At 41.9% G+C, this 27,915-nt stretch overlaps 1 protein-coding gene across 3 annotated transcripts in view; it reads left to right on the top strand.

Annotated features, from left to right (window-relative positions):
- Positions 1-1,993: 1,993 nt before the first annotated feature.
- Positions 1,994-27,915, top strand: part of MYRF (myelin regulatory factor) — a 257,540-nt gene continuing 231,618 nt past the window's right edge. For 2 of the 3 annotated variants that reach the window (XM_068260425.1, XM_068260424.1), the window contains exon 1: positions 1,995-2,503. In XM_068260425.1, the coding sequence (XP_068116526.1) occupies positions 2,458-2,503 (46 nt within the window). In that variant the 5' untranslated portion in view covers positions 1,995-2,457. Of the gene's footprint in view, positions 2,504-27,915 lie in introns of all 3 variants that reach the window. The other variant, XM_068260423.1, reaches the window with a different exon arrangement.

Genomic DNA, 27,915 nt, shown 5'->3' with positions numbered 1-27,915 from the left:
ACTTTGCACGTGACTTTGTACTTTGCACGTGACGTGGCACTTTGCACGTTGCACTTTGCACGTCATTTTGCACTTTGCACGTGGCACTTTACACGTGGCACTTTGAACGTGGCACTTTGCACGTGGCAGGTGGCACGTACAAAGTGCCAAATGCAAAGTGCCACGTCCAGCATGCTCCTGGCAGACATTACACCTGCTGCGGCTGCTGCTGCATTGCCCTGCTCCTGCTGCCTATGCTGCTCCCACCGCCGGGGTGCCACAGGCCACTGCTGCTGTGCTGATACCACCTATATTTAACCCAAAACACAATTGCTGCATAATTTTTTGGAGGTGTCTGGGCTAAAAATTGCCATATCCCAGTTGTGCGGTTGGACCTTGGACACAATGTGGGCTGCACACCGCGGCCACTTCGCACATTGACCGGCCAAAACCCGAAGTGGCCAGCCACAATGCGAAGTGGTCAAACTTCGGGTTCTGGCCGTAACTTATATACAGAATGTTGTTCAAATCATCAGTTGAAACCCAAGGAAAGGAATTAAAAAACACATTTGGTACTGTCTGTGCCCTCATTTCCTCTGTGTCCCTGGAACCTTTATAGATAATCATCGTATCTTTATTATGAACCCTGGAGATCCCAGTAACTGGTAATGAGTGGTGGTGACATCTATACATTTTATTGCATACTAGTAGACCCAAGCCCGTTTAAAAAGATTTGATCTGTTTTTTGAACATGCGCGCACGCACCCGCCCGCGCACACCCGCCCGGCTCACTGTCCCCGTCCTTCTGTCTCAACGGCTGTCTGGGGTCCGTGCTGCACACATGTGCAGTAGCAAAAAGCACGGACCCAAGGACACAGAAACAAAGGAGGACGCAGGGACACTTGCATATTATTATATAGGATTGGTTATTTGAGCCAACTGTCCCTTTTGGAGCGAGTTTCCAACTTCTTGGCAGGATAGGGACTGAGGGAAATTCTTCCATTTGGGGACCAGGAAAGCAATAAAATCCCTAAAGTGTTTCTAACCCCTTTCCACTCTATCCAAAATGAATCTTTTCTCATGTAGCTGGACTTTAAAGGACATCCGAGGCGAAAATAAACGGATAAGAAAATCAACTGTATCTATTCTCCTCCTCCTAAAAATGACTTTTTTTTAGCTATCCCACAGTTTTATTTTATATTTGAATCTAGTTTTTAAGTTTTTACTGTTTCATTGCCTCTGCTCTATGACACCTTCATTGAAGTATGTCAGAGCTCAAATCTATGAATTATTGACCCTTTTTTTTATCTCTTTCCTGCTCTTAGAAGCCATTTACTGACACGAAAGTGTTTTATGGCTGTAATTACTTCTCATTGAGGGTTATGCTATAGTCTGACCCAGTCCGACCCGGACAGAAACTGTCACTTGCATACCTGATTAACTTTTTCAGGCAGAGAAAGAAAAAAAGGAACACAGCCTAATTATTTGTGTGCTTGGCACTGTACATACATATGTCTATCTCATCATATCACGTCACCTCGGTTGTCCTTTAAGATAAAGGCCCTGTTTACACGTTCACATGTGTCGCTTTCCGGGTGGCTGTAACACATGTAATCCTTTGGGATCACTCACACTGCGGCAATTGCAATTTCTGCCGATAGCAAACGGCCTGCATGCAGCATTTTCTGGGTGATTGCTTTGTGATTCTCATTCACTGGAATGAGAACCGCAAAACGCAATTACAGAAAAAAAGCAAAAAATACCAATGCAAAATCGCAATCACTAGGCAATTGCAATCACATTTTGCAATTCCGAGTGTTAATGGGGCCAAGGCGGTAGGCACATTAAAATGCACTGAGCAAACATTAGCAATTCGTCTTTTAGTTTCACAGATGTTCCTGTGTATAGTCATTTTCACTGAGATTTACAATACAACTGGTATTGCTTGGTATTATTTGGCGTATTTCTAAATAATTGCTGTTTGTCCACTAGGTGGAGACAGAAACACAATGGCAGAAGCAGCTTCCCTGGAGAAGGAGCTGGAAGACAGTAGTACACTAACCCTGACACACTAACCAGACAGGAAAAAGGGAGAGCTCTCAAGGTTCCAGAGAAAAGAAGCTTAAGAAAGTGCTGCTGAATGATCTGCTGATCTAACACAAACATTTCCCAGAAAGTGTGTTCACCAGGAAAAGTTTGGAATAAGTGGGGAAGCCCTGGACTGCGAAAGCTGAGGGTCTGGGAGAGCAGAGATCCAGTCAGCTTCTGAGGCTGCTCCGCTGATCTTTCCTCAGCACAGCCATATGCTGTAGGTTGTGTGACCTGTGCAACCGACTGTCAGCAGTGTGTCACACCAGCAACTCGCACCCTGACTGAGAGGATCTGCAACTCTACTCCAAGCAAGGCTCGTGGTCTATAACTTCATGGCAGCACGGACTACACAGTCCTAGGACTTTGGGTACCTCTAGGATTAGAGCCATGGAAGTTGTGGATGAGACAGAGGCTTTACAACGCTTCTTTGAAGGTAAGAGATGACCTTCTTTACCATATGGAAATGCTCAGTGTGCACAACAAGATGCAGTAGACCAATAGACAAGAGCCTGTTAGATAAATGGCATGGCATTACATTTTATCCTACCTGTGTGAAATCTCTGTCAGCTATAAAGTGTTCGGGGCTCATTTCTCAAGAGAGATGCCAGGAAAAGTTGGAGCAAAAGCAGTTGCCCAGAGTAACCAAAAAGGTTTGAACAGAAGAATTTTGATTGGTTGCTCAGGGAAACTGCTTCAGTCTTGCTTCAGTTTTCCTTGCACCTGTCTAGATCAGTCAAACTCCTCATTTCCTAAATCAGGATACAAGTCACACCTGGAAACGTCATTGGCTGTACTACAACAACACAAGCGGCCTCCCATGTAATAACACCATAAGCCTCTGGCCAGTGTGGCCATTCATATGATCATTTTATCCGCAGTTGGCTGAATTTTGTTTTCTCGAAAGAGCTGATGGCAGAAAGCTGATGCTATTTTAGCCTGTATAAACCTGTGGCATTTTAAACAATGCTTCAGAGGCATGCTAGGAATTGGCAATCCTGCGGGTGTACTTTGGCAATGAACAGGTTACTGCAATAGGTCGCTGAGGTCAGATGGGGTCGGCTTTATGGACCCCAGAAAATATTCTAAATTATTTCTATGTCTTATAGATTTACTTTAGACTATAACCAAGCTGGCTGTGAGTGCCTCAGACTCTTCATTGTGTTGCCCCTCTTCATCAGTTCTCTGTCTTCGTTGGTTAGGACACAAAAATAATAAAAAAAAACGATATGGGTTAATTCAGGGTCAGCCTGTGGGATGAATAAATAAACAAATAATATGGTAATACATATGCTACTACTCACAAGTAAAAACATCTAATTAATGTTAATTCTAATATGCATGCTGTTCTTTAAGTGCCACAGAAAATAAGTCAGCTCAAAATAAAATGATCATCGCAATACATTTATATTTTACTGTAATGCTTGTTATTTATATTGTTTATTATTTGTGTTATTATAATCCTTGGTGAATTAGAATTGTCATGATTTTCTTCTCTTGGCTCCCAATGCTGTTTAAAAAGAAAAAAAAAGATAACTTTTATCTGTGTTCCGACAAAACATTATAAAAAAGTAAAATAGAGCTTTACCTAAATCTAACTGAATAAGACTATAGACTATAAGAGTGAAACTTTAACTTTCTTAATGAATCTGGGTGCTTTGGCATTTTTCTCTGTAGATTAACTTATACATGGTATTTATACAGTATCTTTTAAGCACCTGGCAAGGAGCATGCATTTAGACCAACTTTTATGTGGTGTTTAACTTTAATGTATTTTTTTGTCTAATTTGCCAGGTACTCAGAAGGTACTAAGTAAGTATGGGGTGAGAAAGCACTAATATTAATAAAAAGTCGACACAAGTTAAATAAAGCATCTGGATCAGAGAGATTGGGTTGTTGTTACTTTGCAATCTCAATACAATCGACTCTGAATAACCAAATTGTAGTTAAGATGGAGAAATGTCAGACTCCAATCTTTGCTTTTCCACTGGGGGAGATAAGAATTCCACTGCCAGACTGATTTGTTTCTATCTGCTTATTACTGCATTTCTCATAACATTCTGTCTTTTTTTTTGGGGGGGGGGGGGGATGTTAATGATTGAAGGTAATAATTAGAATAAATACCGTAAATAAATGCAAAGATAAAAAATAATGCAGTACGTTAGGGCTGAAGTTATTGGATTATTCCTACTTCATTTATTTTTAACTCAAATTAGATTTTCAACTTCACCAGCTGTTGTATTGAAGGCAACCCATGGCAGCGGCTCTGTATTCTATGATTCAATGTGCCAGTTATGGAAACTGAAATCACTGTTAATAACAAAAATGTTCTGAATTATTTTCACTTAAAGTATTCTTCACTGCTTAGTAGCAGTAAGAAAAATGAAATCAAACAAAGGTTTTATAAAATCAAATATGCAAAATGATTATTTGATTTTCTACATGAAGGAAAACGAAAACGAATAGCATTACACCAGCCCAGGTTTTGTTTGTTTACTCCAGCGTTAAATTTGTTTAACTTCGACAGATTCAAATATTTTGTAACAGAGGCAAAAAATATGTTCATTCTAACCCACAATTCTGACGGGCTTGAAAAATAGTATCAATGTATTTGCCGAACATGCTATTATGTTTCTGTTCATTTACCTTCTAAGAGTTAAAACCGGGAAGTTGTATCTTAGGAAAAGCGTACTCAGGCAGTAGAGTATGTTCAAACAATGATGTGAAAAGTGATTGCATTAGCCATAAGTAGATCACCTTGTTTAGCCTTTATATTTTTTTGTGTGAATTTACCTGGTAATAAAAATAGTTAATGGTAATAAGGGAAGAAAATGAAAGGATAATAAACACTTTTGTGTATGTTTTTAGTTTTTCTCACCTAAAATGCTTTATAGACCATCATCAATCAAGAAAATACTCACAATTATGTTGATTATACTTTTTAACCAACTTTTGGGTGTTTTTTCGATTGCTTAAAACTTATTTTAAAGAAATTTGAAAATGATCTCCTAGGAGGTAACTCAGGAGAAAAAGTTAATTGCAAATGGGCTAATGTGTCTTACAAGAACATTAAAGTTTGATGCTACAGTGTAACATTTCACATTACTGTCTCTGATGTTTTCATTTGGGGAATTTCTGTGACATCACATTTCATTTAAATACGTTGTAACCAAGAAAATCTCCTGATCCAATGCGTTTATGTACATAGATAACGAAAAATGTAATCGTTGCATTTGTTTTCTTGTGTAAAGTAGTTGCAGCAGTCTAGTGATTTCTATCCTACAATGACCACAGATGTGGCACAACATTATGTAAGTGACTTTCTAACCAAAGGAGAAAGTTAAAGAGTAATTGTCGGGCATAAAATCAAAAATCAATTCTTTATTTTTATCTGGTAAACAAGTAATAAGGATGCTAATCAGGCAATCCAAAACTTAAAATCTCTTTTACTTTTTTGGTTGATAAATGATCATTCCCCAGTTTACCTGACTCTTATTTGGTACGTTGCCGCAAAAAGGAAGTTGCAGGGCATGCTGGGCTGTCCTTTTTTGCTTCTGTACATTAGTTAAGTCTGAGGGGATATAAAGAAGCAAAAAAAAAAGACAACCCAGCATGCCCGGCAACTTTCTTTGTGCGGCAGCGTACCAAATAAGAGTCAGGTAAACTGGGGAATGATCATTTATAAACAAGAAAAGTAATAGAGATTTTAACTTTTGGATTGCCTGATTAGCATCCTTATTACTGGTTTACCAGATAAAAATAAAGAATTGATTTTTGATTTTATGCCTGACAGTTACACTTTAAAAAACAGAATAGACCTTCACAGAAACATTACAGAGCGTGAAAGGGTTGTGTGATCGCTATTATTTTCCTGCCCTGTGACAGTAAAGTTATTTTATAGAAATTTAAGCTGAGCCGTTGTCCTACATAGATCATCAGAACGCCTTGTTGGTGTCAAATCCTATGAGACCCAGGGCTGGTTCTAGACTTTTTGCTTCCTGAGGCAAACTTGTGAGGATGAGCCTCACAATTTGGAATGATCGCACAGTACCCGACAATTTACTCTGCTGTTCTCACATGACATGCTGCAGCTCAACACAATAGCACACTGGCTGGCTGTGAGTCTGTGACAAACAAACTGCTCACCCTCTGCTACTCCCTTCCTCCTCAGTCAGGTCAGCAGTGCCAGCTCCTCCGTTCTGCTGTGCAAGTCAAATGAAACACAGCTGCTCTCCTGCCTCCACCCTCCTCACTCACTGTCAGACTCCTCACACAGCACAACAAGCTGCTTTTGCCAAATGATAATCTCGTCACCTCGCTCTTCTCTCGCTTCTCCTCCTACTCTGACTGCATACTGTTAGTGTAAACACACAGTACAAACATGCTGCCCCTGTAATCTCTGTGCCTGATGCAAATGTTTCACCTTGCTTCACGAGGGAACCGGCCCTGATGAGACCTGCTTTTACTAATTTAGCTCTCACAGCCAGCACTGGTAACATCACATCAGTCCCTGTAGTATCCTGACACATCTCTGAAATGTTGGTTAGATCTTTTTAGAGTACCAAATCTCAGTGAATATCTGTAGGATACAAAATCTCAGGGAATATCTGTAGGATACAAAATCTCAGGGAATATCTGCATGATACAAAATCTCAGTGAATATCTGTAGGATACAAAATCTCAGGGAATATCTGTAGGATACAAAATCTCAGGGAATATCTGCATGATACAAAATCTCAGTGAATATCTGTAGGATACAAAACCTCAGGGAATATCTGTAGGATGCAAAATTTCAGGGAATATCTGTAGGATACAAAATCTCAGGGAATATCTGTAGGATACAAAATCTCAGGGAATATCTGTAGCATACAAAATCTCAGGGAATATCTGTAGGATGCAAAATTTCAGGGAATATCTGTAGGATACAAAATCTCAGTGAATATCTGTAGGATACAAAATCTCAGTGAATATCTGTAGGATACAAAACCTCAGGGAATATCTGTAGGATGCAAAATTTCAGGGAATATCTGTAGGATACAAAATCTCAGGGAATATCTGTAGGATACAAAATCTCAGGGAATATCTGTAGGACACAAAATCTCAGGGAATATCTGTAGGATACAAAATCTCAGGGAATATCTGTAGGATACAAAATCTCAGAGAATATCTGTAGGATACAAAATCTCAGGGAATATCTGTAGGGCACAAAATCTTATTGAATACTTGTAGGGTACTAAAGCTAAAGGTGCCCATACATGGTACAATTTTACATTTTTTTTCGATTAGATAATTTAGTTCTATTACTCTGTTAGATTGAATATAAAGATTTTTCCAACTTGTCCGATAGGATTTTTATTGAAAAAAACGGGACAATTGTTCGTTTTTCTTGATCAAAAATGAAGATTCTTTTCAACTTTCATTTGATTCGATCGTTTTGGTAGAAAAAACTAGAAAATCAAACGTTTTTATTGTACCGTGTATGGGTACCATAAGTGGATCTCTCTAGATTAACAAGCCTCAGTAAATATGTGTAGATTACCAGATCTTTTAATATTTCCAAACAGAGCACAGCACTTTGGTTATATGGTAGAAAACACATTTAATCGTTTCACCTTGAGTCATTTTTAAAAACAAATGGACAACCTGGCATATTGACCTTAAAATGAATGACCTTAAAATTGTACAATCTTGAAATACATCAGTTGACCATTCAAAGAAAAAATATTTTAGTTTTGAGTGGTGGGGAAAGCAGTTAGAAAATATATAGGGGTTAAATTGCTGTGCATGTTGTAACTGGAGGGACTTACACACACCTCCTGTGCTTGGGACCTCCATGGAGACTTTTGGCTAACCACTTAAGGACCAGGCCTTTCTGCAGTGATCGGTGCTGCGTGGGCTCTCCAGCCCGCAGCACCGATCAGGATTCAGCCTTGGCGATCAGACTTCCCCCCTTTTTTCCCCACTAGGGGGATGTCCTGCTGGGGGGGTCTGATCGCCGCCGGCTGTTTTTGATCTGCGGGGGGGGGGGGGGGGCTCTTCAAAGCCCCCCTCCGCAGCGTTTTCGGCGCTCCCTGATTCCCCTTACCTCCCTCTCCCTCATGGGGCTGCGCAGGACGGATTTCCGTCCTGCGCATTGAAGGATAGGCTTCAGCCTATCATATGCCGGCGATCCCCGGCCAATCAGAGGCCGGGGATCGCCGATCTACGTCACGCGCTGCTGCGCAGCAGCGCCGTGTCATGTAAACAGCGGGGATTTCTTCCCCGGATGTTTACATTATGCGTGCGAGCCGCGATCGGCGGCTCGCACACTGTTCACGGAGGCAGTCTCCGTGAACTAGCATGGAAAGGCCGCTCGATCGAGCGGCCGTTTCCATGCTATACCACTAACGACCCGCCGACGCCTATGGGCGTTAGGCGGTCGTTAAGCACATCTGAAAAAAACCTAGATACTCACCACAGTAGAGGAAATCTTCTGGGTGCTCTAAAGGGTTCCCCAATCTTCACTGACCGTTTTGCTGTTTGCCAGGACACTATTCTTCTTTCTGTACAAGCGTGGCTCCACTACGCAGGTGCCAGTAAGATTTGTGCCTGTGCAGTAGCACAAAATTGCTTGTCGCAAACCCTACTGATGTGATGCCTGTGCACTGCGGCCAAGCTTGTACACAAAGGGGAGCATGATCATGAGCAACATGTTCAACCTTATTGTTGAATATGTTCAAAGGGTCCAAGTGCAGGAACGAAGGGGTGTAAGAAGATTGGGGAAGCCTCTGGACTATCCAGAGCCTTCCTTCTACTGTGGTAAGTGTCCTTTTTTTTCTCAGTTCAGGTATGCAAAAAGGACAACTGAAGTGAGAAAAATTTCCACTGCATATTGGTGAAGACTTAGATTTCAACTAGTTGTTTTGTTGATCCGCATCTCCTGTACTTGAAATCCAAACTTTTAATATTAAAGGACAACTGAAGTGAGAGGGATATGGAGGCTGCCATATTTATTTACTTTTCAACAATACCAGTTGCCTGGCAGTCATGCTGGTCTATTTGGCTGCAGTAGTGGTTGATCTGACAATAATGTCAGAATCACCTGATCTGCTTCATGCTTGTTCAGTGTCTATGTCTAAAATGATTAGGGACAAAGGATCAGCAGGACAGCTTGGCAACTAGTATTGTGGAAAAGTAAATAAATATGGCAGCCTCCATATCCCTCTCGCTTCAGTTGTCCTTTAACCACTTCGTCCACAGGTCAGTAGATATACGTCCTCTGGGACTTCATCTAAGCCACAGGTCAGTAGATATACGTCTTGTAGCAGAAGCAGTGCTGTGCAGGATTGGGCTTGCTCCTGTGCATATTTCTGGCACTATTTGATGCAGGACTAATTGGTGAATGGGAATATAAGTTTCCTGAGCTAATGAGATTGATTTTTACTATGAAAAATACTTGTATTTTCTCATTTCATAGTGAAAAACACACTTTGTAGCACTATTTCAGAATCAAATATCTTCACCATAAATTGTGACAGGAACATAATCGAAGTTTTGTGATAAGCAGTAAGAATAGCCAAACAAAATGTGTGTTTTTTATTGACAGTAGCACTTTTTATTTTTAAACTGGAATTGGTAAAACTGAGAAATACATGTTTTTTTCTATTTTTTTCTTTGTTTTCCCATTAAAATTCATAGAAAACAAAATTGTTTGAGGGAAAAAATGGCATACAATGAAAGCCTAGTTTGTCTTGAAAAAAACAATATATATTTCATTTCTGTGTCATAAGTAGGGATAAAGTTATTTCTGATTAAATAGGGACATAGCTAAACTGTCAAAACTGCTCTGGTCAATAAGTTGAAAACAAGGTCTGGATGCGAAGTGGTTAATATTAAAAGTGTGGATTTCAAGTACAGGAAATGCGGATCAACAAAACAACTAGTTGTAATCTAAGTCTTCACCAATATTGCAAATAAAATTTTGTTTGTTCCTATTGCTTAAACGCTAGGATAGATTTTCCCACTTCCTGTTTGGACAGGAAGTGATATAAATTCTGACAGATGGGGACATTGAACAGCAATACATATCCAAAACCGATTCTAATCCCTTACCTGACTGACTAAAACTTCCATTACTCTTTTTTTCTGTGATTGGACTTGAAAATGCTGCTAGTTGGGTTACAGTTAGAAAGGGTAGGGGGGAAAGTGTAAAGGAAGCCCGAGTTGTCTCTCCCTAATAAATATGTTTGTTTGTTTGATATTAGGGATGCTGATTCTGGAGTAGCAATGTTGCAGCAGGATGTGTCCCCTAGCAACCTAAAAACAGACTACTGCAACAAGAATGGGAATAGTAGTGCAGCAAAGGCTAAACAGATACTGGTGGTAGGGTATTTGATTATTAGGTGCTCAGATAGGGTAATCTGTGGAAGAAAACATGAATACCATACAGTGTGTAGTCTCCCAGGTGCTCGGGTTCGGCATGTAGCGGAATGGATTGATGGATTATTGGGTGGGGCTAGGGAAGACCCAGCTGTCATGGTCCACATTGGTACAAATGACAAAGTTAGTGGGAGATGGAAGGTCCTCAAAAATGATTTTCATGTATTATGAGATAAACTTAAAGGACATCCGAGGTGAAAATAAACTTATGAGATAAACATTTGTATCTATCCTCCATCCTTAATTTTATATCTAAAACTAGTTTTCAAGTTTTTACTTCACTGAAGTATGCCAAAGCTCAAATATATGAACCTACTGACCCTTTTTTATCTCTTTTCTGCTCTCAGAAACCATTTACTGACAGGAAAGTGTTTTATGGCTGTAGTTACAATGCTAAATGGCTTTAGTGGCTGTAGTGAAATGCTAAAAATTGTTTTAAAGAGAAGATAAAAAATTATCACCTGTGAGAAAACGTAGGAGAAGAAGGGAATTGCATATGGGCCAAAGGCCCATATGCAATTAACTTTTTCTCCTGAGTTTTCTCCTAAGTGATATTTTTAAATTTGTCAATAAAATGCCTTTTAAAACATCAGTAAGCAAGGAAATACTTAAAGAGAACCCGAGGTGGGTTCTATGAATCCAATTAGCACACAGAGGCTGGGTCTGCATATAATGCCCAGCCTCTGTTGCTGTACTGTGCCCCCCCAGTCTCCCCCCTGCGCTCTGCTGTGCCCCCATAAATCACACACACAGCATGTCGCCAGCCGGCTGTTTACATGTGCCCTATCACTCTCGACTCTCCCCCGTCTATTCTAGGTCGCCTCTCCCCGCCCGCGTCCCTTTCCTCCCCGCTGATTGGAGGGAAGGGACACAGGTGGGGAATGGCGACCTAGAGGAGGCGAGGGAGCGGCTAGAGTGATAGGGTACATGTAAACAGCCGGCTGGCTACACGCTGTGTGTCGCTAGCACGGCGTTTAATTTATGGGGGCACAGCAGAGTGCAGAAGGGGCCTGGGGGCGGCACTGTATAGCAACAGAGGCTGGGCATTATATGCAGACCCAGCTTCTGTGTGCTAATAGAATTTGTAGAACCCACCTCAGGTTCTCTTTAAAATAGTTTCAGTAGTATGTTTCCACCTACTTTTTGGCACTTTTTCAATTACAAAGGCCTCAATTCACGGAGCATTATCAAACGTTTATCAAACGTTTGATAATTTACCTCATGGGTAAAATCTCATTTTAAATTCACTAAGGTGTTATATATTTATTAAATGTTTTACCGATAAAACGTTCAACAAATATATAACACCTTAGTGAATTCAAAATGAGATTTTACTCATGAGGTAAATTATCAAACGTTTGATAAAGTGTTTGATAAACGTTTGATAATGCTCCGTGAATTGAGGCCAAAGTGCTGAAAAGTTATTCTAAATAGAAGACGAAAAATTTTCTCCTAGGAGAAAACTCAGGAGAGAAAGTGAATTGCATATGGGCCATTGGCTCAATTCTGGTAGCGTTTAGTTGATAATTACCTCATGGAATTAGATTTACCTCATGAGGTAAATCAACTTTTGAATTCTGGTAGTAAAATTTAAAATATGTACAAACATATACAAATAAGAAGTATGTTTTTTTCCAGAGTAAAATGAGCCATAAATTAATTTTATCCTATGTTGTTGTCACTTACAGTAGGTAGTAGAAATCTGACAGGAGTGACAGGTTTTGGACTAGTCCATCTCTTCATGGTGGATTCTCAGGGATTTATTTATTTTCAAAAGCACTTAGTGAATGGCAGTTGCTCTGTCCAACTGCCAAAAAACTGTGTAGCAAGTAGGGGAGCTGGCTAGCATTATTGTTTAAGTCCTTTTTAGGGAATATCTTTATAAAGAATAAAAGCCTTGCTGAGAGTCCCCTATGAAGAGATGGACTAGTCCAAAACCTGTCGCTTCTGTCAGATTTCTACTACCTACTGTAAGTGACAGCAACATAGGAGAAAAGCAATTTATGGCTTATTTTACTCTGGAAAAAACGTACTATTTGTCTGTTTGCACATACTTTAAAATTTTTCACCATGGTGCCCCTTTAAGTAAAGTTTTACCACGTAATTTTCATGAGGTAATTTTCGACTAAAAATGTACGGTATTTTGTGGGAAAATACCTCACACTTGAATTCTGAAGTGAAATAAGGTGCATGTTTGCATGTCTTTTACCTCCCATAATTAGACCTACCTCTACCACACGGTAAATGCAGTTCTGGGACTAATGCTGGGAATACACCATGAGATTTTTTTGGCATATGGATGGTTCGATAGAAAAATTTCCAACATGTCTGGTCTTATTTTCAATCGTTTTTCTGATCGATTTCTCATACAAGTGAATGGAAATCGATTAGAAGAACGATCGGAAAATCGATCAGACAGTAAATCTGCTGAAAAACCTCATTGTGTATTCCTGGCATAAGACTTTTAGCTATATTGGGGATACTTAATACCTTTCATAGGTAGACAGGTATTACGTGTTCCCAGCAGTGGTGTACCTAGGTCATTTGACACGGGTGCTGGGTATTAAATGAACCCCCCCCCCCCCTAAGAAAAAGGAAAGGAGTGAGTGTGGCGTGTAATGCCAGGTATAGGTGCCCCCCTGGTAGCGTGGAATAGTTGCCTCCAGTATAGGTAGCCTAGAATAGTTGACCCCCAGTATAGGCAGCGTAGTATGGTTGCCCCGAGTATAGGTAGTCTGGAATAGTTGCCCCCAGTCTATACTATATAGTCTATACTAAATATATAGCCAGTATATAAAGTCAGATCCCCCCTGTATACAGCCAATGCATATATTCAGATCCCCCTGTATATAGGCAGTATATATATTCAGATCCCCCTGTAAATAGCCAGTCCCCCCAGTGTATAGCTAGCGTATATATAGTCAGATCCCCTGGTATATAGCCAAAGTATATATTCAGATCCCCCTGTATATAGGCAGTATATATATTAAGATCCCCCTGTAAATAGCCAGTCCCCCCAGTATATAGCTAGCGTATATATAGTCAGATCCCCCCTGTATATAGCCAAAGAGGGGGGGGATAGTAAACAAAACATTAAAAAAATCCACTTTCATAAGCCCCACAAGCATAAGTACCACACATAGCAGTCTGGAAAATACCTCATGATTACCACTCAGATACCGCATGTTTCCTCCCTGTGTCAGTAATTTAACAAACATCATCCAGAGGCGAGAAAATGTATCAGAATTAAACTACTATTACGTCAGAATCCCGACTACTATTTACGTCACCTCGCATAGCTACCAGAATTGAATGCTGCACAAGAGAAAAAGGGATGTGTGCTCTGACCAATCAACTCCTGACTACTGGCTGCCTCAAGTTATCTGACTAATTAAAATGGCAAAGCGTTTGCAAATTGCATTCGCCCACCAGAATATGCAGGATCTAACCTGTCCACCTACTCTTCCTGCAGGAGTTGGCTCATGCAAAATTTTGCATATCAACAGGGTGTAGGCCTCCTTGTACCCCCAAGAAATGAAGGGCCGTGCAGACACCCCCACAAGGCATCCACTGCCTGGGAGCGCCGCAACTGCCCCTCAGGGAGACGGGAGCGAGAAAGCATGGCCAGCACACCCCTCCGGACATGGCCAGGGCCCGGGGGGGACCACCCATGCTGCTCCCCCAAAGGATAGATACCCTATCTTTGCAAATTTACTTACCTGTGGTGCCAACTGCATGGCCTGGGAGCAAACACACCGATGGTGGGGTGAGGGGGGGGCAAGGCGCAGTCATGCCCCCCAGACACTGCCACCGCTGGGTGAGCCCATCCGCACCCCGCACCCCCACAACACTGACTTGTATTACCACACTGTATGTATTACCACAGGAAGCAGTTATGACACATTCTATATCTGCATTTAAGCGGGGCTTAGCTGCTTTCCTTGCGTTGAAAGACATCAATGGCTATAATTTCTTGGTCATTCCTGGTGGTATTGATCTAGGGATTTTTATCTGATTGCCATCTAGAGTGGGGAAGAATTTTTTTCCCCTTTGGAGCTATTGGACCATGCCTTGTAAGGGTTTTTCACCTTCCACTGGATCAACAGGTATATGTGCGGGTGCAGGCTACTTTTGTACCTTATTTTCTGGTTAACTTGATGGACGTATGTCTTTTTTTCAACCCAAATAACTGTGTAAAATGAAAACAAACACCACAGTGTCAATTGTTAATGCCTTTATGTATGTGTAACTAGTTGTGGAACTATCTCCGTGGTCAGCGCACAAGATGTGCGCTGACACTGCAGAAGTCCTCCACAAGCGTGTAAAACGATAGAACCCAGCTTTGGTGCAATGCACCTGAAGAGAGAAAAGTGAGCACAGAGACAGAATGTATGTGTGTCCACCAATCTAGTCGCCACCCGGCGACGGTGAACACACATCAGCGGAAACCAAGTGGGAACGCAATCGCAAGAGTGGCGATTGCCAACAGTGACACAAGACCGAGTAGAGACAGAGCACAAGTGTAGCGAGAAAGACACAGCAAACAACAATGATCAGAACGCCAAGGAAAATAACAAATGCTAGCTAAATGCGAACACCGCACTCATTCGCAACAGCGAACGCATTGAAGACACGATCACCGCGCGTTAGGTGCCCAGTAATGAGCGTGCCACCCTAACTAACCAATGAAACACAAACACGAAATGGAGAACGCGAACGCTTGCTAAACGGTTACCTCACCGAGCCTACAGCAAGCGTTCGTACCAGACAAGACAGACAGAAGGAGTAGCCAGTAGCAACCGCAGCTCTGGCCTACACTCCCAGACAGAGTACAGAAGGAACCACCGCCACTACCGCTAGAGCGGATGCGATCCAGACAGACAGAATGATTTCCTGTCGACCGCCTCTGGCAACAAGACAATCGCAAGACAGAAGGAGTAACCAGTAGCAACCGCTGCTCTGGCTTGCACCCCTAAGACAGAGTACAGAAGGATCCACCACCACTACCGCTAGGGCGAATGCGATCCCAACAGACAGAACGATTTCCTGTCGACCGCCGCTGGCGACAAGACAATCGCAACAGATAGACAAGACAGAATAGGCAGTACAAATATACACTAGCTGACTGCACTAAATAGGAATGCAAGGAGCACTCCCCAAGAATTAACTATACTAAGATAGCAATGGCTGACACTCCAGGTGAGTTAGCAGGAACAAACCTCTATGACCAGCAAGGAATTCTGGGAGCAAAAGGTATTTATACTGCAAGCCATCAAAGGAAGCAGCTAAGCAATTTGCATGACAAGTGTATGCAAATTCCTCACCAGCAGAGCAACTCTGAAACTTGCAAAGTGAAGACAGGTCTCTTTTCCAGAGACCTGCAGCACTCAGACCTAAAAAATGGTCAAACAGCTGTCTGCCTGTGCAGACAGCTGAACAGATCATTACAGTATGTTGGTCATGGCATGGTTATCTCCTTCTAGCAGTAAAGATGCCCATTTATGGTGCACTTTTTAGTGGATGACTGTATTTTTGATCAGGATAGTCACGTTATATTGTATGAAATCAGAGAAGCTGGTGGGCCCAGTGAATCCTGAACGATCGCATTATCGATCGTTACCTTAAAGGACTGGTTGATCAGTATGGTAGATATTTTTTCATAGATACTGGTTTCAGTATCGGGGAATAGTATAGATTCTTTAGTGTTGTGGACCAATTAATTATGATATTTTTGTAAGGAATAGCGGAGATGCCACCGCATGGGCAAGCGGCATGGCGGCTATCTCCGCGTTCCAGCCGGCGGCTTCTGCCGCGCAGCAACATGCTGCTGGTTCACCTGGTCCTTCTAGTGCATACAGATTGAGAACTACGTGCGCGCCAGGCAACAGGACCTTTATGCTAGTAGAAGGGGAGTCAGCTGATCAAGCCGATCAGCTGACACCAGCTATGCTCCGGATTGGCTGAGTGACTGGGGTGGCGCTGTGCAGCGCTCTGGGTGTATATAGGACTTGCCTGTCAGTTGCAAGTTGTCTGCTGTTGCGAATGCTTACGTGTGAGCACTCAGACCCTAGTTAGATCTTACAGTGTGTTAGAACCTGCCGGAGCTGCGATATTCACACTTTGTCAGATTCCGTTGATAGCCTATAGCACTATTGTATTGTGAGACTTGTATACCATTCATTAGACTAGTTCCCAGGTGTTGAAACCAAGGACTTCACACCTAAAGACTAGGAGATTGCTACATTGCTACTTTTTATGTGTCAGACTAGTTCCCAGGTGTTGAAACCAAGGACTTCACACCTAGATTAGGATTGATACATATTACTGTTTACCTGTTATGATCTCTGGCTTTCTTGACTATTCTCCTGCTTGCTGATTCGGTACCTCTGCCTATCTGATAAACTGTTGCTGACATTGCCTGTACCCGGATACCGAATCAGTCTTCCGTCTCTGTACCTTATCTGTCCGAATGTTACTGACCTTGCTGACCTTGTCTGACCTTTCTGGCTGTCAACTAACCCTTAGGTGATCAGCTTTACTGTACTGTCTGTGACACTTGATCTTCAGGTGTTCATTAGCTGCAAGCACAGGTTTATGGTCAGTGGCTGCAGTACAGTCTGATTTCCTGCTCCTCAGGGAATCCTTGGCAGCAGTACAGTCTGATTCCCTGCTCCTCAGGGAATCCTTGGCTGCAGTCCAATCATAATCTCTCAATACTCCAGTCACCACTCTTGCAGCCCAGTCAGTGGTCCCTGCTCCTCAGGTGTCCACTGGCTGCAGTACAATCTGATTCCCGCTCCTCAGGGAATCCTCGGCTGTAGTTCAATCATAAACACTCATTCCACCAGTTATCTCTCTTGCAGCTCAGTCAGTGGTTCCTGCTCCTTAGGTGTCCACTGGCTGCAGTGCTATCTGAATTCCCTGCTCCTCAGGGAATTCTTGGCTGCAGTACAGTCTGATTCCCTGCTCCTCAGGGAATCATTGGCTGCAGTAGTGTCTGTATCTCCCGCTTCTCGGGAGATAACTTCTCTGATTACTGTTGCACCAAACACTATACCACATCGGGTGTCCCGTGTCTAGCTATACTAGTATTATTGGTGATTCTGCAGATCACCACATAATCAGGTATAGCATCTGTATTATTGGTGATACTGCAGATCACCAATAATCAGAAAAATCTGTGTTGCTGACACCAATCGTTACGCTTTTCTTTTAATCTGAAGGATCTTATTGAAAATACAGTCGTTAGGTAAAAATTGCACCATGATGGGCACTTTAACTCCGTTTCATATGTTGTAACCAAAATTCAAAAACTGAAAATTAGATTTCATTCATGGCTAGTCTGACATCTGAAAATGCAGACCCAATTACAGGAAGGCATATTTTACTTTTGGATACGGTAATAAGTGAACAGAATCTCTTTTACATTTTATTGCTTTTCTTTGTCCTATAAAGGAGAGTTTCCATTTCTTCTGGAAATCACTACAAGACACTAACAAAACATTTTGAAGAGAGTGGCAATATTAGAATCTCTGGCTAGTTTTGATTGTTGCCCCTTATTTCTTGCACCCAGGACTGCAGGAGTGCTGTAAAAACAGCGCAGGAGATTTGAGCGCAGCCGGCACCACCATAGACCATAATAGGAATTACGGCTATAGCGGAGCTCAGTGAGTAATTTGGGGGCCGTTAAAAGATGGAGCACAAATTGCTACAAAAACACTGTAATTTGTCCACTAGCAATAGCTGGAAGCCGAATTACATCTTCCCCCTCAATTTTCATGGCAGCCTGGAGGGGGAATAGTAATTAATGCCATCGGGACTTGTGCAGGGTAAGCGGTTTATTATTCACCTGCGCCCAAATCTCTCGGCGGCTGTGTAATGGGTATGCGGACTGCAGGTTCTTATATTGAAGCCACAAACATCTTTGGAGGTTCCAAAGACAGGAAGTGAAGAGAAAATGTATTTAATAAGATCAGACAGCAATTACAAAATCAATCAATAAATAAAATGTAATTAATAAGCCATTTCTACCACAGTTCCACACCTTTTAAAACTAAAATATTTTTGTCTGTTACTTCAAAGGGTACCTGAACTGACATATTACCTGATCAGATAAATATGTGTCATAGAACTAGGCTATGTTCCTTTTTGTCTTTTAACACTGTAAGGGTTCAGAATTTAGGTATGCAATTTATATTTGGGTATCTCAGCAGCAGATTTGCTTTCAAGATGCAGATAATGTCCTAATGTATGTTTAACGTTTTTACTGTTTAGATGTTTTTCAGCTCCTACATAGACAAATCTTAAACTACTGAACTTTTTAATTTGTTTCCTGCACTCAGAAGTGTTTCTTAGCCACCCACAAAGAGTTTTATTATCAGCTCTTATTGAAGTGAGCTTTACCTACAGTCAGACTGCAGTCCATTGACAGAGAATTTGTCATTAATCTGGATCCTTAAACCTTACAATGAGAAAAAAGCTTGGTTTTATGTAGGGTTTGGACTTTACAAATGCTTGTCTTTAATGTTGCATGTCACTTCAGGGTTCCTTTAAAGAGACTCTGTAACAAAAATTTGATCCTTTTTTCTACCATCCTACAATTTCCTAAACCTATTCTAATGTGCTCTGGCTTACTGCAGCACTTTCTACTATCACCGTCTCTGTAATAAATCAATGTATCTTTCCCCTGTCGGACTTGTCGCCCTGTGTCTGGAAAGCTGCCAACTCTTCCGTGCTGATCTGTTATGCACACTCCCCTCCAGGCCCCTCTGTGCATACGCCCGTGTGTGTGTTATTTACATAAGCCAGTAGCGTCTCTGCTCTCAGATATCAGTGAGCGAAAGCTGGATAAAAATCCTCCTCTGTTAGGCTGTGAAAGGAGCTGGCTGACACATACTGAGGAATTACAGACAGGGCAGAGCTGTCTGCAGGAAGAAATGATCAGCCTGTCACTAGTATTCAGTGCATGAGAGCTGCAGGGGGACAGAAGGTAAACACACAAATGATCTTTCAAGATTCAAAAGGAAGGGTGTATACAGCCTGCTTGTGTATGGATGTATTTTCTATGTGTGGACATACTGTACATCAACCTACTTCCTGTTTTGGTGGCCATTTTGTTTGTTTATAAACAAACTTTTTAGAACTGTTTTTGACTACTTTTAATGCGGCGGGGAGCTGCGAAATTGTGACAGAGGGTAATAGGAGATGTCCCCTAACGCACTGGTATGTTTACTTTTGTACGATTTTAACAATACAGATTCTCTTTAAGTAAAAGTTTGCTTTAATCTTAAGATGTGGAAAGGGTTCTTCACTGTAAGAGCTGTGGAAATGTGCAGTTATGGCCCAAGTACATACAAGCAGTGACAACAAAGGGCTCAGTTTGATGCTTTTTCAAAAGAACAAAATATAGGTATTTATTTTCTAAAAATAAAAAGATTTATAGGGATTGTATCCAGGTTTTTTTTTCACTTGTGATCCACGCTTTACAAAAAGTTTTTTTTCCCTCCAAACATATACTCGTTTTGACAGTGTGTAAAGCTTTGGGGAGTCTCGGTAAACCTTTTTCAACCTTAAAGGACTACAAAATAATCAACTAAATATGTTAGTGTGTCCATTATGAGTAACTGATACTTATATGTACTTCTGCTTGGCCGCTCACCGTTGTGCCACACTGCCCCTTATTCTTTGCTCTGACATTCAGTCACAAACCAGGATATTTTTACTGATTGTAAAGTAGGCCTAGTCCTACATAAAGATAGCAGCCCAGCTTATAGCTAAGTGGTTAGAACTGTTGCAGTGAAGAACTGGAGCCCTAAGTTCAAATTTCAGTTAGGGTGGTTTTACACTAAATCAGTTGCTGTCAGTTTTAAATGAATGGACCTTTTTTTCTGAATGGAATTTTTCCTTACCTTGACCAGTGAATGTTGTGGAAATTGTCACAAAATAAATGTTGTAATTTTTCATGCACATGCAGCAGTATTGGTTATTCATACTTGTTTGCTACAGTATACCAGTATTTAAACAGTACAGCTCCTCGTATTGAGTAGTGCTAATAAAAACTGGGTTGGACGCTCACAGCATTAATTGTTTGTGGTTAAATGAATGGACACCTGATGTGCAAGGTAATGTCCGTGTTTCCCTATGGCTAAGTTCACATTATACGCACAATGCTTAGTTATGGAAAGTTAAAACGCGGTATAAAATCCCCTGTATTGGGGGCTTTTGAATGGAATTAGTTCCCAAGTAGTGACCCCCACTATATAAACTAAAGTGAAGTCACACTGGGATCAGAGTGTCCGTATATACTGTAATTGCAATAGATATACAATGGCCGAGATATACTCGATGTTTCTAGTGCATGTGACAGCAGACGTTTTAAAGTACACTTACTTGCAACCATGACAACAGTGTGAGCGGCAGAGCCAAAACTCACTTTGTACAAAGTCTGAGGTAGTCCTCTACAGACACACCCAATTACACGTTTCATTCAAAAGCTCATTAACCTTTCCTGCCTTGGAGAGAGTCATCATAAAATGTGATGAAATGACTATAATATTCAGTGAAGGAAAGAAGTATTTGATCCCATGTTGATTTTGCATGTTTGCCCTCTGAACAAGAAATGATTAGTCTATAATTTTGATGGTAGGTTTATGGTAGTTGAAGGAAGACAGAATGACAACAAAAGAACCTTAAAAAAACAATGCCCCAAAATCAGAGCGTGATGTGCATTGTAACGAGTGTAACGCTATCAATCAGCAAGATTTCAGGCTCCTTGGTGTATGCAGGTAATGAGCTGAGAATGGGAACAACCTCTGTGAGGGAGTGCTCCTAATCCACATCTGTCCACAGAAGAAATCAATCAGATGCAAAAGTAGCCTCCAAGGCCAAGATCAAAGAGCTGTCCAAGGATGTCAGGAACAAGATTGTAGACCTGCACACGCCTGGACTCTAGCAGCTTGGTTCAGAAGGTGATCGTAGTTGGTGTGATCATTTGCAAATGGAAGAAAAACAAAATAACTGTGACTCTTCCTTGGTCTTTGGCTCAATACTTCAAGATCTCACCTTGTGGAGTTGCAATGATCATGAGAACAGTGATGAAGCAGCCCAGAACTACACAGAAGGAACTTGTGAGTGAACTCAGGGCAACTTGAAACACACAAATCTTGCAGAACCCACAAGGTCCCTCTGCAGACAGCACGTGTACAAGCCCCTCTACAGTTTGCCCATGAATCATATCATGTCTGAATGATCCAGAGAACTGGGTGAAAGTGTTGTGGTCAGATGAGACCAAAATTGAGCTCAACTCAAATTAGCATCAACTCAACTTGCCGTGTTTGGTGGAGAAGGAATGCTGCCTATGACCCCAAGAAACATGGAGGATGACACATTATACTTTGGGGGTGTTTGACCATGTACCGTCAGATTTTGAGTGAGCACCTCCTTCCCTCAGCCAGGGTTTTACGGATTACGGATGGGTATTCCACCATTACAATGACCCAGAACAAATGGCCAAGGCAACTGAAGCGTGGCTGAAGAAGAAGCATATGAGAGTACTGGAGTGGCCTTGACAGTCTCCAGACCTTATTCCAATAGAAAACCTGTGGAGTTTGCTGTAGGTTCAAGTTGCTAAACATTAGCCTCAAAACCTTACTGACTTGTAGAGGATCTGCAAAGAGGAGTGGGACAAAAATCCCTCCTGAGATATGTGCAAACCTGGTGGCCAACTACAACACATCTGAGCTCTGTGATTGCCAAGGGTTTTTGCCACCAAACACTAAGTCATCTTTTGATAGGGGATCAAATACTTATTTCACTTTTTACAATGCTCATTAAGCCCTGACTTTGGGGCACTAGGTTTTTTGAGGGTTCTTTTGTTATTCTGTCTCTCAGAGCTACAATTACCTACCATTATAATTATGGACTCCTCTTTTCATGGTCAAACATGCAAAATCAGGGAATCAAATACTTCTTTCCTTCACTGTATATGGTTGTCTAGATGGAAGTGTATTTATGTTTCTTCACAGATGTTGATACTTCCTTGAGTTACGTTTTTACTGTTATTCTACATACACATTCTAGATCTAAATTGCATGAGCTGAGTGATAATTCATGAGGGTGTTTAATGGTAATCTTGTATGAGCACAAGTGACACCAGAGTTCAGCAATCCACCAAGCCGGGTAATACTTGTAGTACTTGGGGTTATTACAGTGTCTCTTTAAAGGAGAAATAAAGTATGTTACTTTAGTAAAATGAGTCCTCTGGTTAATCCAGAGGCTTCCATCACCAGAGCCGGGACAAGGTCCTCCAGCACCCAAGGCTGAGACAGCAAAGTGCGCCCCTCCATCCCTCCCACACCAGCCGTCACACACTGATTGCTATTAGACTAAGAGGCGCCACAGGGCCCACAACCTCCCCAGCACCTTAATCTCTAGTTATCTGGCTTGCAGTCACTGCTATGTATCCCCTTTTCTTATTTCTTTCTGCTTCATACACAATTAGGAATGACAGCTGAATGAATTCTGCGCCCCCTCCTACACTGCGCCCTGAGGCTGGAGCCTCTCCAGCCTATGCCTCGGCCCGGCCCTGTCCATCACCATTCTGGAGCCCACCATTCTTGCACCAGGGCCCTCTAAACATATCCGACAAGAACTTGTGATATTTATTCTTGAGTCATGAATTTATTTGGATGGCTGCTCTGTAAAAATAAGTGTCAGCAGCAGAATCTCCCTGCTATATATATATATATATATATATATATATATATATATATATATATATATATATTTCAACGTTAATCTGTGTTGGTATGTAATATAATATTCAGTGACCGCCTCCTGACATTGGCCCGCCTGCCCCCTCTATCCGCACCTCCCTTCCCCCCCGACCCCCCCCCCCCCAAGCCTCATCCCAGCTTGGGCCCAGAAAAATCTGGTCACTGTAGACAGTAAACTCTTCCTGTAACACATCAGTAATGACCTAGTTTTCCTGTGACATGACAGTAGTTTCTCAACCTTCTGTGACATGCAAGCCCGGGTTTACCATAAGGCACTGTAGGCACAGGCCTACAGGCACCTGATGATGGAAAGGAAGCTCACTCCTCTCTCCAAGTGCCTCTCTCCCTCCTTCCCTAAGCAGAGTCCTGATGAGAGTGTAAATGAGAGGTTACTCACCCTGCTCTTGGCATTCCACTGATGAGATCTCCTTTCAGTCAGGTGCATCTCTAGCTACTTAATACTGAGGTTCCTCTTGCTAACTAATACTACCTCTTGCTACTTAACATTGAGGCTACTTCTGGCTACCTAATACTTAGGGGCACCTGTAGCTGTCTATTGATTGGCAGCGGAGAACTGACAGCTGGGGCAGCCAGCACATTTGCGGAGCGGTTCAGTGGGGGTTTGTAGGTTCATGGAGTGGGAAGTCTAAGGTACCAGGACATCTGTGCCTATAGGCTCCTGTAAAGTAAATCTGGGCCTGGTGACATGACAATGGGTTCCCAATTGCACTTGCCTAGGGCAGGTCTGTAGTCTACAGTGGCGTATCTACAAATTTTGGGACTCCCCTGCTATACGCGACTCTGATGCTTCCCTCTTCTGTGACATAGCAGCGTTTTTTTTCTGTCTCTTGGGTATTGCTATGGGAGGAAACTCCATATACAGGCCAGTCTAATGTAAGAGTTGCAACATGTAGATTTTATTTTAGTTACTGATGTGTAAATTCCCATAGGAAGCAGGAACTGCAGACCATTTCCCAAGCCTCTGCCCAACCATTAGTGGCTGTTTTTCCCTTGTGAGGAGCCAGTGTGTTATGTCTGAGGATGTTTCTGCACACTGTAGTGGAGCTGTCAGACTGACACAGTTCAGGTGTTCAGTGAGATGTAAGGTCAGAGCTGCCAGTGGCTGGGAATGCAGGTTGTTTGTGACTGTTTATAGTACCCGCCTGGCCACATCATATTGTTGGAAAAGAGTGGGGTGAGCCTAGATGACCCTTGGCTGGCGTTTCACTAGAAACTGGGCCCTCTGCATGGAAAGAGTTACGGCAGTCAGCAAGTATGTGGCATCCCCAGCTCTCAGCTAATTTATGAGATAAGAGCTTGTTAAAAAAAAATGGTTATTGGGAAAAATGTTTAGAGGAAAGGTGGGGGAGGAGTACAGCTGGGATATTCCAGGAGAGGCCATGTGTACAAAGTGTAACCCCTTCATTCCATAGGCCAGCCTGCTGACTGAGAGAGTCTCCTATCTGCAGCACGCAGCCAAATACTGAAACTCAGCAATCCCCAGAGATAAACAAAGTCTGCGTTTGTATGCATTAAACAACACCGAAATAGTAAAGAGAAAAGGTAAAATGTAATAGATGTAGTGATTGTCCATCTCAAATGTTATGGCTGCCAGAGCTACATATTAATACATAATACATATTTAATACATATTAAAAAAGCCAGTACATAAGGTAGCTATCTCTTTTTTTCAATGCTGTCACTTTTTTTGTTTGGCAAGGCAGGGGAGTAAAAAGGGTTAACCATTGGGGATTTATTTTTTTATGTATTTTTTGATTTTTGTCCACTAGATGTCCCCACACCTCATCCTGTGTACTGTGAACAGTACACAGGAAGTGAGTATGTGTGTGTTTTTACTTTCATCTTATGAATGATCGCAGGCATCTCGCTGATGCCGGTGCTTATTAATTAACAGACACTTTGTTCGTCTTTGGTAACACATGTTCCCATTCACAACTTAGCGATTATTAGGGCGGCAATGGTGGCAAGTGCAGTGCAGGTAAAAAGACACATATGCATATATACGCTCCGATCCGAAAGTTAAGTTTTCAGGGACATATATATAAATACATACTAGGGATCTGGAAGTGGGTAAAGAGTACAAAGATTTTTACCACAAGGTATTTTTGGTGCAGGCCTTCAATTAGAGTTTAGGATTTTCCCTAGCCTTCGTTATATATACTTAACCCTATATTTCTCTTATTTTCTGCTACCAAGCAGAAAAGCGTCTGGCATCGGTTCCCATCGTTTCATTGTCACATAGTGTTTTGAGCTCCTGGAAGGAAACAGAATTGCAAGTGCTAGCTGCGCTCAAAACTACACACAGCATCTCAGAAAATATGATCGACAGAGCCAATCTATGGTAAATGCCTTGATCATTTATCTCAAACCAGGATTCCATTGATACCAGCGCTAAAAAACATGGACTGAAGCTGGCAGCCATCGCTCTGAACCAGTCCTATACTATCCGCTCAAAGTGTATTCACTCGGTTTCCCCTTCTACTACATAGATTTCTTTGATTGTACTATCAAGATTGTATCAATATTTTATCATAAGTGGCCACCTTTGGGGTAGACTAGAACTTTTGCACTTTTTACACAAATCCATTTTTGTTCCTCTATTGTCTGCTAACTCCCCACCCCCTCAAAAAAGTGATATCCTGCTCTCTGATTCACTGAGGATGATCTACAAGAAAGCTAGTACCTCTGGTTGTATTTAGAGAGATACAATAATTGTTTCCATAATCGTATAACCTGTGGCTCATAAAACGAAATGGCAGGACACTAAAGGGACAGAGCGAAGCGATACAAAGCAGCTTGTTTCCTTAATAATGGCTGATAGGTTCTGTTTATGGGGTTGGTATATCCTGTGTGATTCAATGCAGATCTCAAGCTGCCTGCTAGAGATAGGTACAGTCAGACTGTAAATACGTCATTGAACTACTGTATTGCCTCCTGGTCTGCATGAACCTTCCCTTTAGTGAGCAGTGTGCCCAAGTCATTCGTTTATTTTTGTTTTAAACCAAGCTGTCTTGCGGTCTGGGGTCACAGCCTGCATCGCTGGGCTGCAGGAAGTTACTGCTGATGATGAGCAAAAAAGCAAAAATTCTTTTCACATTCATTTTTGTGAATATAATGTAAAATTTGACTCTCAAGCGAAAAATGCCTTTGAAAATACTTTTGTCATAAGTTTGATTTTTCACATTTTTAGCAATTTTTTTATTTTAAAAGGTGCGTTTTTCACGGTTTTTTTTTTCTACAACAATTCTGGCAATTTTGGCAAACATTTTGGAGATTTGCAAGCAGCACTATGTCCTGGCCAGAATCTTTAAAGCTAGACTCACAGTGGTCATTTACATATTGCACACGTTATAATGCATTATAATGAGTGTGAACTGCAATGGAGACTGGAGATAGACTTTAATAAAAAGCCTGCATGCAGCAAGTTAGAGTAATGTGATAATTTACAATGCAGTACGGTGAACAGGACCATATAAGTGTATGGGCAGTGAGTTGACATGCATAATTATTCTGCAATGCAGTTGACCACTGTGAACAAGGCCTCAAAGTAATTCCTTTAATGTCCTAAAACATACATGTCAAACTCTGTCCTGCGGGCCAAATCTGGCCCTCAGAGCTATTAAATTTGGCCCTCAAGTAGTTTCCCCACTTTGCATTATGTTTGGCCCACTCTAGACCACCAGGGAAGCTATATTGGAGGTACAGCCCTAGATCACCAGGAAAGCCACTTAGGGGGGATGGAGAATCAATAGACACCAGGGAACTGTATAGGGGGGAGAGGTGGCCAGTAAACATTGAGGGTGACCTGCGACTTGGTACCAGTGTACAATTCCGTCCCACTTTGTATTTGAGTTTGACACCCCAGCCTAAAATAAAGGATGTCACTAACAGAGAAGTACACAGGACTTTTAATGGAACTGCACAGTTTATTTTTCATTTCTTCTCTTCTTTAATAGCCATGTTTAATTTATTAACAATTTATTTTTGAGCAAGTAAGTAAATATAAAATATCAATTACCAGTCTTTTGTATGTAATGTATGCAGCAGATGAGGTGATTATTCCCTAGCAGTCTAAGGGCCCGTTTCCACTGGCGCGGTTTCCACACCGAATCCGCAGAGTTTCGCCCGCACGCAAATCGCGGGGGAAAACTCTGCCATAGGATACAATGGTGCCGCCGGCTGAATCGCTTGCGCTAGTGATTCGGTCGGCATTTCCATCCATATTGGTGGGGGAGGCTGCAAATCCCATAGCCGTGCATGGCATGGCTGATGCAGGAAGAGGAAACGGGCCCTTCTTGTTGAGCACATGAAGATACACACTGAGCTCCATGTGTGCTATAGTGTACTGGTTAAGGCCTTGTTTGCATGCATGCTCTGTGGGAAATACAGATGGCCACTGGAACACAATATTCAGCAGATGAATCGCAACGCATGAATGGAAACACCAGAAAGTGCAGTCTATGCACTTTCTGATGTCCCTGCAGATCACATCACCGAAAATTGCCAAAAACATGGCCATAATCTTGCAGTGAGAAACCAGGCCCAAGGGCACTACCTTTGACACAGGAGACCAGCGTTTGAATCCTGGCCGGGGCCTGTACTTATTTAGTAAGGAGTTCTTGGGCAAGACTGCCTA

Source organism: Hyperolius riggenbachi, chromosome 11 (genome assembly GCF_040937935.1).
Source record: "Hyperolius riggenbachi isolate aHypRig1 chromosome 11, aHypRig1.pri, whole genome shotgun sequence".
Classification (NCBI taxonomy): Eukaryota; Metazoa; Chordata; class Amphibia; order Anura; family Hyperoliidae; genus Hyperolius; species Hyperolius riggenbachi.
The sequence above is the reverse complement of the archived record's forward strand: the minus strand, read 5'-3'. Positions and strand labels throughout refer to the sequence as shown.